This window comes from Serinus canaria, chromosome 14 (assembly GCF_022539315.1).
Source record: "Serinus canaria isolate serCan28SL12 chromosome 14, serCan2020, whole genome shotgun sequence".
Classification (NCBI taxonomy): Eukaryota; Metazoa; Chordata; class Aves; order Passeriformes; family Fringillidae; genus Serinus; species Serinus canaria.
In genome coordinates, this window is record NC_066328.1 from 1,547,502 (window position 1) to 1,561,371 (window position 13,870).

General features: G+C 61.6%; 2 protein-coding genes across 4 annotated transcripts; one reads left to right on the forward strand and one right to left on the reverse strand.

Moving 5' to 3' along the window:
* The first annotated feature begins 138 nt into the window (after positions 1-138).
* On the forward strand, positions 139-4,806 carry NUBP2 (NUBP iron-sulfur cluster assembly factor 2, cytosolic). 2 transcript variants are annotated; one of them, XM_050980205.1, is made up of 7 exons: positions 200-329; positions 1,622-1,740; positions 2,309-2,507; positions 2,771-2,925; positions 3,087-3,197; positions 3,474-3,543; positions 4,114-4,806. In XM_050980205.1, exons 1-7 carry the CDS (start codon positions 296-298, stop codon positions 4,254-4,256), a joined length of 831 nt encoding a protein of 276 aa, XP_050836162.1. In that variant the 5' UTR covers positions 200-295; the 3' UTR covers positions 4,257-4,806. The 2 variants fall into 2 exon arrangements, with proteins under 2 accessions (XP_050836163.1, XP_050836162.1); XM_050980206.1 differs by lacking the exon at positions 2,309-2,507 and having other exon boundaries at positions 139-329.
* An 842-nt stretch (positions 4,807-5,648) lies between these two features.
* On the reverse strand, positions 5,649-8,587 carry IGFALS (insulin like growth factor binding protein acid labile subunit). 2 transcript variants are annotated; one of them, XM_050980192.1, is made up of 2 exons: positions 8,500-8,587; positions 5,649-7,936 (listed from the first exon to the last, which is right to left on the reverse strand). In XM_050980192.1, the coding sequence occupies exons 1-2, from the start codon at positions 8,513-8,515 to the stop codon at positions 6,123-6,125; spliced, it is 1,830 nt and encodes a 609-aa protein (XP_050836149.1). In that variant the 5' UTR covers positions 8,516-8,587; the 3' UTR covers positions 5,649-6,122. The 2 variants fall into 2 exon arrangements, with proteins under 2 accessions (XP_050836149.1, XP_018771763.2); XM_018916218.3 differs by having other exon boundaries at positions 5,649-7,933; positions 8,500-8,551.
* Between the last annotated feature and the right edge of the window lie 5,283 nt (positions 8,588-13,870).

A 13,870-nucleotide genomic window follows, 5' to 3' on the forward strand; every position in this document is an offset into this window, starting at 1 on the left:
TGGCTGAGAGCTCTGTCACCCACGGGCGGAGGGGGACCAAGGGGGCGGGGATTGAGAAAGCCCGGCGCTATTGGCTGTGTAGTGTGCCAATCTCCAGAGAGCTGCGCCATTGGGCGGCCGCTCGCGAAGGGAAAACACTAAGCGCATTGGGTGATGCGAAAGGATAACGAGAAGTGCATTGGCTCTGAAGCTCTGGTGGGCGGGCTATCTGGTGAAAGTGCGGCTTGCGATTGGACACAGCACCTGCCAGTCCAAGGTGGCGGGGCCTTGGGCCGGAGGAAGACGGAAGCGGGTGATGCGGGGAGGCAATATGGAGGAGACGGCCGAAGGTGAGCGGTGGAGAGGCCGCGGCCGGGGGGAACCGGGATCCGGGGTGTCGGCCTGGGGGGGCCCTAGCCACCTCTGGGGGGCGTCCCAGCAGGAATGGCCCGGCCTAGCGGGGGGTCAGGACCCGGCTCCGCGGAGTTCCGAGGTGCTCGGGCCGAGCCGGTGTCGTGGTGTTCGGTCCCACTCCTGGTGAGGGGCGCTCCGGGCCGGGCCGGGCTCCCTTAGGCGGCGGGCACCGCTCATCGGGAGCTGACGCTGAGCCTTGTCCGAGGCTCTGGCCCGGCTCCCGCGGTAGACAACGCCGAGTAAGCGGGCCCGGCGCGGGGCTGCCGCTGTCACCGGGCGGTTTCCCGGGCGCACCTCGCTGCGGGGCCCCGTCTGCCCCTCCCCGGGCCCCTTCTCCCCCCTCCCCATTTTGAGGCTCGTGGCCTTTACCGTCGGCGGAGGTGCTGATGAGTTCTGCCATGGTCCGTGCGGGCTCCATGCCGCCTGTGCCGCCGCTGCCGGGCCAGCCCCGGCGCGTTGAGTTCGTGCCCGGTCGTGTCGGGGCGTCCGGAACGCGGCCCCAGGTGGGCGGGCGGCGTTCGCCGGCTGTGGCTGGAAGGACCCGGCCGCCCCCTGTGCTGCCCCGGGCCGAGCGCTCCCTGCTCCGGGGAGCTGAGCCCAAAGCAGAGCCGGGAGCGCTGATAGCAGAGCGGGGAATGCGGGGAGGGCTGGAGAGGAGCGCGGGGCCGGCAGGAAGCGACTGGTGTGGCACGGAGGAAGGAAACGCCAAGGGCCTGAGCTCACCCTGAGCTCACCGTCAGCCTCGGGCCATGGCCCCGCTGAGCCTCACGAACCCCGTGAGTGTTTATTGCTCTGCTGCCCAATTTCCACTTAGGTCATGGGGACCAGCCTTTGCTCCCCACACACGGTGTTTATTGCCATTGTTCTTCTTGTCCCTGTTCTGATGACAAAAAGCCTGTGTCCACCTCTTCTTTCCCACTGCCTTACACTGAGGGCAGAGCTCAGCGGGGCTGCAGCTCCTTCCAAGAGGCAGCTCTGATCTCTGGGACAAGGAATGGCTGGAGCTGTGCCAGGGGAGGGTCAGGGTGGGCATCAGGAAAGGTTCTTCCCCCAGAGGTGCTGGGTACGGCCCTGAGGCTGCCAGAGCTCCGGGAGCGTTTGGACAGCACTGCCAGGGATGCCAGGGTGGGATTGTTGGTGGGTCTGTGCAGGGCCAGGAGCTGCCCTGGATGATCCCTGGTGTCCCTCCCCTCTGAGCATATTCCCTAATTCTGTGGTACACCTGCAGAGAGAGCCAACCTGGCCAGGGTGCGGCACATCGTGCTGGTGCTGTCGGGGAAGGGCGGCGTTGGGAAGAGCACCCTCTCCACCGAGCTGGCCCTGGCGCTGCGGCACGCCGGGAAGAGGGTGAGTGAGCCTTCGGGGTGCTGAGCTCTGCCTTGTCCCTTCCTGCCCTCAGCTGGGCTGGATTCTCCCCACCCTTTCCATGTGGGTGTCCTTGGTGGGCAGTGTGTGGATGCTCTGTGAAAATGCAATTTGAGATCGTGTGATCCAGTTCAGGTACTGCAGTTCATTTCTCTTTTGTCTATTTTATTAAATCACCCAATATTTATTGTTGAAATTGGCACTGGGACATGACATGGCTGCTTTGTGGTGTCACCCTCACTCCCTCTATGGGGTGAAGTGGGTGAGCTCAAGGACTCTTGAAATGGGGATAAAAAGGAAATGTGCAGGCAGGAGACAGACTGAATTCCCTGAGGACCTTTTTAAAGACTCTGTGCAGCCTATGCCATTTGGGTTGTGGCATAAAGCACTTGGAAACACGCAGGGGATGCTCCTTGGGGAGCAGGAGGACAGGAGGGATATGAAATTTAAAGCATTTGTGTTCCAAATGTGGCAGTTGTGGAAGTGGGGTGGCCAGGGGTTCCTGAGCCCACCCTGCTGGGCCTGTCTGAAGGGCTGTGCCTGTCCCCAGGTGGGGATCCTGGACGTGGACCTGTGTGGCCCCAGCATCCCACGTATGCTGAGGGTGCAGGACAGTGCTGTGCACCAGTGTGACAGCGGCTGGGTCCCTGTCTTCGTGGGCCAGGACAAGGCCATCGCCCTCATGTCCATCGGCTTCCTGCTGGAGCGGCCCGACGACGCTGTGGTGTGGAGGGGACCCAAGAAAAACGGTACCCCAAGGCTTGCTGCTGGGGGAACCTCCTGTGAGCCCTCCTGGAGGTGCTGCTGCCTCCTGGAGAGGTTATTCCTTGGGGGAATGAAGCTCCTGTTCCACAAGGATGGGTGGAAGTCACTCAGATGGGGACAGTGCTGCTGCAGCACATGTTGTGCTGACAGACAGCTTTGTCCCCTCTCCCTGTCCCATGGCTCCCAAGCCACCTGCTGAAGTCTGCTGTGGTTTGGGGTTTTTTATCTGCCCCTTTTATTTCCATAGCTTTGATCAAACAGTTTGTCAGCGACGTGGCCTGGGGGGAGCTGGATTTCCTCATCGTGGACACGCCACCGGGCACGTCCGACGAGCACATCTCCACCGTGGAGGCCTTGAGGCCCCACCAGCTGCTCGGGGCAGTCCTGGTCACAACACCTCAGGTGGGACACGGGACTGGAATTCCTATCAGGCAGCACATTTGGAGGGGGGAAATGCACCCCAGGTTAGCACAGGGCTGACTGTGGGTGCTTGTTCTGCACACGTGCTCTGGAGGCACAGTCAGCGTGGCCAGAGGGATCCCCAACTGCTGCTGTTCCCTCAGGCCGTGTCCGTGGGGGATGTGAGGCGGGAGCTGACATTCTGCAGGAAGGCAGGACTGCACATCCTCGGCATCGTGGAGAACATGAGCGGCTTCGTGTGCCCCCACTGCTCTGTGAGCTCTCCTGAACTTCCTGTGCAGCCTTGGGGCTGCTCTGGGCCCTTCCTTGTGGTTGTGGGGTGGAGAATTGGGAAATGCCAGGAGGGTGAGCCAGGAAGGGGAGACACTGCCAGCTTTGGGTTCTGCTGTGCTGAGGAGAGGGGGAGGGCAGGGCACAGGGAATGCCTGGGGCTGCAGGGTGGAGGGGAGCTGGCCCTGCTCAGGGCTGGCAGCTCCTGCCCTGTCACGCAGGGCTCTGGCCTTCCTGACTCACTCCTCTTCCTCCTTCAGGAATGCACAAACATCTTCTCCAAAGGGGGAGGCGAGGAGCTGGCCAAGCACGCTGGGGTGCCCTTCCTGGGTGAGTGCCTCTACAGCAGAGCTCTGCTCAGGGCTGGTCTCGTGGCACTCTGGGAGGGCTGAGCACAGAGAAGGAGCATCCCAGGGGCAGGTGGGCTGGGCTGGGAGCCCCAGGCACCTGGGCAGAGCTGAGGTTTGTGCTTTGCTTCTCTGCTGTCCAAACTCCTCACAGTGGGCCCCTGGCCTTGCTGGGGCAGAGATGGTGGTGCCAGCAGCCTGCTCTGACTACTGACATCATGGTGACAGTGTAAACAGGCCTGGAGCTCCATGAGAGCCATGCTGGAATGTCTGGAGCCATTTTCCCTGAGAAATGGGGGCTGAGGACTGAACCCTGTCCCTGGACAGGGCTGGTATCAGGTGCGAGAGCCCCTTTAATGAAGCCCCAGGGTGGGGTGGGGGTCTTGGAGTGGTTGCAGGTGAGAATGATCTCCTGGAGAGTCCAGGGAGGGCAGTGCTGGCTCTTCCCTACCACTTTCCCTGGAGCTGACTGTGGCAGTGTGTGTTTTATCCCTGGCTGCAGACATGGGCCCTGCAGGGAGCAAGCTCTCACTCTCCCTCCCCTGTCCCACAGGCTGCGTCCCCCTGGACCCCCAGCTCAGCCAGAGCTTGGAAGAAGGCAGAGACTTCATCCAGGAGTTTCCCAAGAGCTCTGCCTTCCCTGCCTTGACTCACATTGCCCAGCAGATCTTGGATACATCGCAGAGGAGCTCCTGAGGAGGCTGTGGAGCTGGACTGGTGCCAGCCTGGCAGCCCCAGCAGTGGGGAGGGTATGCAGGAACTGTTCAACTCCAACTGGGGTGTGAGGGGGGAGCACCGATTCCTGCTGCTGCTGCTGGCAGTCCCAGAGGGAAGAAGCCACATCCCCTCAGATTCAAAGAGACTCTGGAGCTGCAGTGTCCAGTGCTGTTCTTCCCTGAGCATTCCCACATAGTTCTGATCACCTGGATCATGGCTCCATGTGCTGCCGCCTTCTCCTGCTGCCCCTGCCTGATGGATCACGCAGGGCTTGCCTCAGTGGCTGGCTGGTGCTGGGTGCTCCCATGTGGAGCCAGGCCCGGTCCTGACCTCAGAATTCTCAGCTCATTGGTTCCTGATGGACCATGAGGGCATAGCACAGCCTGGGCTGGGCTGAGGAAGCCCCTTCAGGAGCTGTCTGGGAGCTGCATCCCATCGTGCTGGGAAGGAGCCCTCGGGCCTGCCGAGCTTCTGTGACTCAGGAATATTTTTCAAGGCTCCAGGCAGTAAAACCTTTTCTTTAAATGCAGGTCTGCAAAGTTCTGTTTTTCTATGGCTTTAGGCCTTGCTGTATCTCTGAGTCTTGGCCCTTCACATACATCAAGGTGCTTCCTGCTGTTCCCTGGTTTCCTTGCTGGAATTCAGCTAAATCTCTCCTATAAAAGCATCAGGATCCAGCCTGTCCCTTGTCTTGCTGTGAGCCAGCTCTGGCAGCCCTTCATGGAGCTGTTCTCCAGCCCCAGCCTGGGGCTCCTCTGTGTCCCCAGCTGGTTCCTGCATCTTTCACTTCCCAGTGTCCTGTTCCCTGCACCTCTTCCCATGGGCTGCTGCTCCCATGGGAGCTGCCCTCTTCTTGCAGGCTGCAGTTGAGCTGGGGAAGCAGTGAAGGTGGTGGCCTTGCATCTCACCTCCCTCCCTCCTGGACTCTGAAGCCATCCTGCCTGCCTCCCTCTCTGCCTTTGGGACTCCCGCTCAGTGAGGTTTTGGGAAGATAGGGAAATCTGGATTTCCACTGAGGAGACTGAATTCCAGCAGGCAGGAGCAGCACCCAGCCCTGCTACCACTGCACAAGGACTCACACCCAAGCAGCTTTCCCCTCATGCAATTTTCCAGGAAAATTTTGTCTGACCTTTGGACACTTATCTGGGATTTGGAGTGCCGGGCAGTAGCTGGAATCTGGCAGGGCTGTTGGCTGCTGTGGGATAGCTGGGCATTTCTTGCTCCCTCCCTGGGAACAAGCCACCCCCCAAGGCTTGCAGGAAATGCTGGGAGCCCCCTGGGAGCCTGAATCCCTCACCCTGAGGGGCTCTGGGGAGGAATCCTGGCCGTGGGCAGTACGAGCTTTGGAAAAAACATAACTTACAAGGTGGGTTGCAATAGCTCCAAAGGTTTATTTGTCTGCTGCCATTTATCAGGTGAGCAACGAGTGGCTTTCTGTGCCCTGCCTACACCTGCTGCTGCAAGGGATCATTGCAGCAAGTCCTCTGCCCCTTCCCTAAGCTCAGGGGGGCTTCTTTTCCTCCTCCATGGCAGGAAAACGCTTTCTTTTGTCTCATAAAAGTCCTGGCCTGGGCAGGGCTGCCCCTTGCTGTGGCTGCAGGGCTGGGGGTGCAGCATTCCCCCATCCAGAGATTATCCTGCTGGGAGCTGGGAGCAACCACGCTCTGCCCTGGAGGCTGCTACTTAAATATTAAAGGACTGAAATACTCAGTTTGAAGCCCAGGGGGTCTGGTGCCCATCCAGCATCTTCTGAGCGAGGCGGCTGCTGGAGGCGGTGGCAAATCTGTGCTCTGGCTGGGGCGGCCACAGGGCCGGGATGAGGGTCCCTGGGAGGGCCAGCCCAGCTCAGCAGTGAGCAAAGCTCTCCTGGGCAGTGTCACGCAGGTCCAGCCCCGCCAGGCCCGGCGGGTGCAGGCAGGTGAGGTTGTTGTAGGTGTAGATGGGGACGTGGCTGTCGTCCCCCTCGGCCACCGACTGCACGAAGCGCGGCACCACGGCCGGGTGCTGCAGGGAGAAGTCCCGCAGGCCCTTCAGGGAGCAGTTGCAGTGCCAGTTGTTGCCCCCCAGCCACAGCTGCTCCAGGGCGAAGGGCGGGCACAGGAACGCCACCGAGAAGGTCTCCAGGGAGTTGTTCCTCAGGCTGAGGTACCGCAGGTTGGTCAGGGGGGAGATGACGCTGTTGTCCAGTGTCTCCAGCTGGTTGTGGGACAGGTCGAGCCAGAAGAGTCTCTGGAGCGGGCTGAAGGTGTCCTGGGAGATCTCCAGGAGCTGGTTGGAGGAGAGGAAGAGGTACTCCAGGTTGCTGAGCCCCGTGAAGAGCCGGGGCGAGAGGTGGCTCAGCCTGTTGTGCTTCAGGTCGAGCTCCAGGAGCTCGTGCAGTTCGCTGAAGCTCTGGTCCTCGATGAGGGAGATGCTGTTGTGCTGCAGGAAGAGGCGCCGCAGGCTGGAGAGCCCGGAGAAGGTGTTGGCCCGGATCCTGCCGACACAGCTGTGCTCCAGGTGGAGGCTGTGCAGCTTGGCAACCCCCTTGAAGACAAAGTCGGGCAGGACCTTGATGCAGTTGGCGGACAAGTGCATCACGGCCACGTTGTGCAGCCCCAGGAAGGCCCCGGCCCTGACGTCCTGCAGCTGGTTGTTGTTGAGGCTCAGCACCTCCAGCTGGCCCAGCCCCTCGAAGGTCCTTTCCGCCAGGCCCCGGATCCGGTTGTGCCCCAGCTGCAGCTCCTCCAGGAACTGCAGGTCCTTGAAGGTCCTGGGCCTCAGGCCGGTGATGGAGTTGGTGGACAGGCGCAGCACGTGCAGGCTCAGGAGGCCCAGGAAGGTGTCCTCGTAGAGCGAGACCAGGCGGTTGTGGGACAGGTCCAGCCACCGCAGGGACTTCATGCCCATGAAGGCGCGGGGGGCGATGGCGTTGATCTGGTTGTGGTTCAGGTACAGCTTCTGCAGCTTCTGCAGCTTGACGAAGATGTTGATCTTGATGCCCTTGAGCGCGTTCCCGCTCAGGTCCAGCTCCTTCAGCTCGGTGAGGCTGCAGAAGAGCTGGTGCTGGAGGTAGGGCAGCTTGTTGCCGGCCAGGATCAGCTCCCTCAGGTTGGGCAAGTCGTGGAACACCTTGTCAGGCAGCACCACCAGCGAGTTCCAGCCCAGGTTCAGGTACCAGAGGTTGGAGAGCCCGGCGAAGAGCCCTTCCTCCACCTTGCTGAAGTGGTTGTTGTTGAGGCTGAGGGACACGAGGTTCTGCGTGTGCAGGAAGGTGTGCGGGGCCAGGTGCCTGAGCCGGTTGCGCTCCAGGTGCAGGTGGTAGAGGCTGCGCAGCCCATGGAAGGCGTGCTGCTCCACGGAGCCCAGCTGGCTGCTCTGCAGGTCCAGGAAGTCCAGGGCCGACAAATTCCTGAAGGCGGCGGCCGGCAGCAGCGTGAAGTTGTTGCCGTCCAGCCACAGGGCTTTGGCGTTGTGGGGCACGTCCTCGGGCAGGCGGGTGAGGTTGCGGCCGCTGCAGAAGACGTTCAGCTCCTCGCTGTAATCGTCCAGGCTGCAGGCGCAGGGGCTGGGGCAGCGCGGACCTTCCCCGTCCCCCCCCTCCTTCGGGGGGTCCCCCCCGGGGGGCTGCGAGGCGGCAGCCAGCAGCAGGGCCAGGGGGAGCAGGAGGGGGATGCCTGCTGCCGGGGGAGGAGAGGGGACAGCGTCAGTGCAGGGCTGTGGCTGCTCTGGGGGACACCCTTGGGACCCCCTTGGTGGGTGCCCGCACCGCCGGGACTGGGGGGGGATAAAGGGGTCACTCCCGGCCGCCGCACACACACGGGGGGGGGGTGGTTTGCAGAGGGAAACGGTCCAAGATCACTCCTCCAATGCTGCCACAGCTCCGAGCCCTCGGCTGCAGGGACCCCCCCCCCCCGAAATTCATCCCCATATTGCAGCGGCAGCTTCTCCCTTTCATGGGGAAAGGCCCCCTGTCCCCGTCCGTCCCCGGCTGCCCCTGGACTCGCTCGGCACCGAAGGGTCCCGGTGCCGCGGTCCCTGCCCATCCCCGCATTCCCATCCACGTCTGGGCTCTGCCCCGCGGTGCCTGCAGCCCCCCCAGGCAGCTCGGGGTCCCCAAAATGTCTCATTGGCAGGGGAGGAGGAGCAGAGTAAAGGGCGCCTAGAGCCCGGGCAGAGCCCGATCGTGTCCCCTCCCGGTCCCTGCGTGTCCCCCCAGCCCGAGGGGCAGTTCCAGCCTCACCTTTGCCTGCGCTCATGGCGGCGGGCAGGGCAGGGCAGGGCTCCCGCTCCGCTCTCCGGCCCCTCCGACTGCGCAGGGATGGATGGAGCAACCACCTTGACGCCTGTCCAGGCACCCGCCCGGCCGGGCTTAACCCCACTGCTGCTGGCCCGGCCGTGGCCGAGCCCCGGGCACCGCCTGGACGGGCAGTGGCACCAGGACGGGTTCCTGGGGACTGCCCTTAAGGCAGCTCGGGACAAGGGCACGGAACAAGATGTGCAGGAACCTGATGGGGTCCTGCCAGAGATGGGGTTTGTGTGGGCTTTGAGCCTGGAAGGAGGAATGGGGCAACCCCAGAGGGTATCCCAGCACCGTGCCCCGAGCTGCTGGAGGGTGCTGAGCAGCAGCACTGAGCCCTCCCTGCCCTGCTCTGCCGGGGATGCCCCGGGGTGAGCCCTGGCAGTGGCTCCTCACTTTCCATCAGGACACAAAAACCACATGCTGGGGCTTGGAGCATCCACAGGACACAGGGATTGAAGGTTTGGGGATCAGCCTTAGCACAGGATGGGCTGAAACTCCTGAGGGTTTATGGTGATGCAAGTGGGAAATGAGTTGGGAAAAGGGGAAAAACTTCCCTGTGTAGCACTAAAAACCTCGGGCAGAACACTCAGCCCCTCCTGGACATTTTCCCTCCTGTCTTGCCATGTGGCTGGGGATGGTGCTGGGAACTCTACACCCTGCTCTGCCCAGTGCTTCTGTGCCCAAGGGGAAACTGAGAGCAAAGGCAGGGTCCCCCTGGTGGGTGGTGGCTCTGGGGGTCCCCTGCTCCTCTGCCAGCCCCCAGGCAGTGGGATGAGGGCGGGTGATGCTCCAGGGCTGGCAGATCACACTCTGTCCCTGGCAGCTCATCAAAACCACCCCGGGGAGGCCGCTGACCTATCCTGTGTCCCAGGTTATTTCCCCACCAGGCTCCAATACAGGCTCTGTGGAATCTTTTAACGGTTTCCAGGAAAGAAATAGAAAGAAGAAGCCCTAGCAAGAGGAGCCCTGTGGCCAGAGAGAAAAGGCATGGCTGAACCTTCCCCTGTCCCTCCTCCCTGGAGATGCACCAGGCTGGCCCCACTGACACCCACAGCTCCAGGACCAGCAATCTCTGCCCTGCAGTTGCTCTTCCCAGCCCTGGTTCCCCCAGGCTGCTTTGGGAGGAGCAGGGATTCCCTCCTCACCATGATCCCACCTTGTTCGTTCCCATGGGAGCCTGGCACTTCCCCAGCTCCCAGGCCACATCTCAGCTCCTCACCAGGCACTGCCATGCCCATGGGAAGAGGAGGAGTTGGAGACACATCCAGGCTCCAGCCTTGCCACCCAACTTTCCCACAGGCTGTGCTTTCCCTCTTCCCTTTTGGCCCTGAGTGGAATCCTCCTCCCCCTCTATTTTAATCCTGTCTTCTGGGAATTTATAGATCAGGAGGGAGAAATGAGGGAGAGGGATACATGCACCCACTAATAGGCACTGAGCACATATTGACACAAGGTGTAATCAATCTGGAAGCTAAAAAGAGCTGAACCAGCACAGGTCAACCAGCCAAAACCCACAAAACCTTGTTGGGAAGTTTAAACAAGCCCTGCCTGCAGCTGGGAGCAGGTTTATCCCTGCCTCCAGCAGCCCTCCCCAGGGAAATATCTAATGAGATGCAATGGGAAAATAAGGAAGGTAAATAAGGAAATCCCTCCCCAGAGTGGTGGCAGGGAGGAGCTGGAGCCATCTCCACCTTTAGAGCTCCTTGGGGCAGCTCCTCCAAGCCTGTCTGCACCCCTAAATCCCCCTGGCAGCCTGGTCTCCAGATGTGGCAGGAGCTGCTGGGACCCCAGGCACCCCAGGGACCTGGCTGGGGGTCCTGTCCCCTTGCAGCGTGTCCCTGGCCATGGGAACCCCCTGTGTGATCCCCCCACCACTGCAGCTCCAGCAGATGGACTCCCAGCCCGGAGCAAAGTCTGAGCCCCTCCCCTGGTTGCCATGGAGAAGGCTGTAATGGTATTAGGAAAAGCAGCAAAATCATTTAAAAGTACTTTTTTAACCTATTTAAACTCTGAGGAATCATTTACCTTCCCCAGCAGCTCCTGCAGGTCCCTCCCCAGGGAGATTCCCAGTCCCTTTGGGTGGGACAGGCCACCAGCTTTCCCTGCTGTCCCTGCTCTGTCCCCAGGCTGGCCGGTCTGGGGAAGGGACAGTGCTGGGCCACATCTGCTCTGGGACCCCAGCAGGTCCCCACCAGGCAGGGTGAGTGACCAGGGACACTCTGGACACCAGCAGGGACAGCACCACCCAAGGAGTTCTGGGGAGCAGGGAGGTGACATGTGTGGCACTGTCACAGCTGAGTTAGGGAGTATTTTTAGCAGATCTTGCCAAATATTGTCCCTGTCTGGAGGAGAGCATCTTGTGTTGCCAAGGTAACGAGCGCTCCTGCTCCTCCTTCAGGACCAAAACCGTGCCCCAGAGAGAGGGGAGGGGTGACACCAGCACCACAGGGCAGTGCCACCCTCCTGGGGACACCAGCAGGGACCCAGCCCCAGGAGTGGCCCTGTGCCTGATGCTCACCCATGTTTCTGGTCACCCTGGTCCCTGCTACTGGATATGGGCACCGGGGCGTGGTGGCAGCTGCTGGTAAAGGTCTCCATGGGCAGCTCTGAGTGCCACCTGCTGCCCTGCCACAGCTGCAGAGCCTCCTGGGGGAGCTGGGAAAGGTGTCCGATGTTCTGGCAGCTCCAGGGATGCCAGTGCTGCCCTGCTGGCCCACGTGGCCACCGTGCCACCAGCACCAGCCTGGCCAGACTGGTTGGACTGGAGAGGTGACTCAGGGTGGTCAGGGCCATTGCTGGAGGCAAAATGGGGTAATTCCCAAACACTGAGGTGTGGGGGAAAGAGGGGCCCTGGCGGGGGGGGGGTGGGGGTGCAGGGAAGGGCAGGAGAGCAGCGGCTGTCAGAGTGGAACTGGGCTGGGGGAGAGCAGAGGGAAGGGAGGCACCGCAGTGCCCAGCCCACCCTGAGGGCAGTGCCAGGGCGGGCAGGGGGAGGGGAGTGAAGTTCTCCCTGTGCCAGCTCAGTTCTCCATAGCCGGACACGGAGGGAGCAGCCTGGTCCTCGGGGTGCCTGGGGGGAGGGACAGGGTGGGAGAGTGGCAGGGAAGCAGAGCTGAGGGATGGGGTGGAGGGTGCCAGGGGGAGCAGAACTTTCCTCCTGCCCCTGATCCCAGCCCCATCCCAAGTCTCCTCCCAGCCCTGCAGGGAAGCGCCTGGAGGCGCCAGGGGGTGACAAACGGGACGTGGGGTAGCAGTGGGTGCTGGCAGTCTGTCGGACAATACCCCTTTCTGACCCAGGCATGGGGCACCCGAGAGTCATTTCTTATCTCAGTGTTTACACACAAACACATCCCCTGTAAACCTTCTATCCAACCCTAAAAACTCCCTCCAAATCCATTTCCCCCAGAACCCACAAACCCAGCGTCCCCTGGGCTGCAGCACTCACTGTGCCCAGCAGGGCAGGGAGAGGGTCCCCCGTCAGCCCCCCAGAGCACACAAACCCCAGCCCAGGAGGGGATCCCGGGACAGGGCACACCTGACTGGGCCAGAGCAGACCCAGAGGGGACCCTGGAGGGGGTCTGGGGCTGAAAGAACCTTTGCTGTTCTTCTGAGGGAGCTGAGGGAGGTTCTGCAACTCCCCCCTCCTCTCCCTTGCCCAGGCTGGGGGAGCTGGGGCTGTCCAGCCTGGAGAATTCCTTGTGGCAGCCACAGGGCTTGGAAAAGTCAGAGGAAAGCTTTTCCTCAAGCCAGGAGAACCAGATTTTAAACGGGGAGAGAGAGGGTGGATTTGGATTGGATATAAAGAGAAAATCTGCTGGGGGGGACCGGTGGGAGCCCAGGGATTCCCCATCCCTGGGGCAGCGAGGCTCGGGCTCCCCTGGCATCCCGGGGGTACAGAGGGCATCCCGGGGGGCAGAGGGCTCCCCTGGCATACCGGGGGCAGAGCGGGCTCCCCAGGGGGCAGAGGACTCCACTGGCATACCGGGGGTACAGCGGGCTCCCCTGGCATCCCGGGGGGATGTGGCAGACCCGGGAGCGGGCTCAGGCTCCCTTTGCTGGCGCTGGAAGCCAGATGGAGCCATCACTGCGCTGAGCCCGTGCGGCTCTGCCGGGAGCTGCGGAGGGCGGGCGCTGCTCCCCTACTTCTCCCGGGGGTCCCTGGGGGGCACAGGGCCCTGTGTGATCCTGCCGGGGCTGGAGGAGAGGTGACCACAAGCAGTGGGCACGGCGCGCCCCAAAGCCTGCCCGGAGCTCCCTGGGTTTAGGAGCGGTTCCAGCTCCTAAAGCCGCGCTCCCGGGGCTGGGTTTAAGGTGAACCTGACAGCGAGAGTGAAACCCCTCAGCACAGAGCCGGGGTCTGCCTCGGGGGGGGGTTGGGTGGTGGTGGAGATTCAGTGACCCCCCCCAAAACTTCATTTCTCACCCCTAATCTACTTTTTGTGTGTTGCCCGGCACAAAATTGGCTTTGTATTCCCAGCCCCTGGGACAAGAGGTCGCCGTCACTCCTGGTGCGGGTAGGGCACCTGGCACACAGGTTATTCATTGCGTAATTAACGCCGTGTTTGCATTTGTTAATTGCCGTTAATTGGAGCGGGCTTGCTGCGGCTCCGGGAGCAGCGGGATGGGGGGGAAGGCTGTTCCCTCCCAAATCAGGGGCTGGGGGTCCGGGACAGCATCCCGGGGCTGTGGGCTTGGGGTGTCCCAAGGATGCGGGGCTGAGATCCCCGGAGCGGAGCTGCTGCGCGGCTCCGCCGGTGCCCAGAGCCGTGGGCAGGGTGTGAATTGGGCTCCGGCTGGGTGTGAAGAGACTGTGAAGTCTCATCAACACTTTCATTACCTTAATAAAATTACTTCAGGTCTGTTAAGTTCTTCTGCAGAAAAACAAGCTGTAATTGCACGGATTGCTGGCTTCTCCTTCCCCTGAGCTCCCTGAACTGCTCAGCCTCTGGCTCTGCCCTCTGCCCACCTTCCCTGGGGGCTCTGGGGTCTCCTCCAGCAGCCTGGGACAGGTGAGGAGCTCTGCTTGTCATGGAGCTTTGAGGATGGCCCCTCTCCCTCTCATCTGCTGAGCTCTGACAGATCCTGAGGAGTTATTCAGAGCTTTGGGCTTTTTTGAACATTATATTGTCAAAGCTTTTTTTCTGTGGGAGACAGATCCTTACCTAAACTCACCCACTCGCCAGAAATAGCAGCAATAATAAGCCTGAAATGAAGAGATTAAGAGCTGGAATTCGTTTTAGAATCATGGAAGTGTTTGAGTTGGAAGGGCCCTCTGAAGGTCTCCAGTCCCTCTGATTTCACCCCTGTTCAA

Bases quoted from the DNA above. Each gene is read 5' to 3' on its own strand.
- NUBP2 (XM_050980205.1), top strand. From the start codon at position 296: ATGCGGGGAGGCAATATGGAGGAGACGGCCGAAG. The intron at 2,926-3,086 runs GTGGGACACGGG...CTGTTCCCTCAG, and splicing joins TCCTGGTCACAACACCTCAG to GCCGTGTCCGTGGGGGATGT. The intron at 3,544-4,113 runs GTGAGTGCCTCT...CCTGTCCCACAG, and splicing joins CGCTGGGGTGCCCTTCCTGG to GCTGCGTCCCCCTGGACCCC.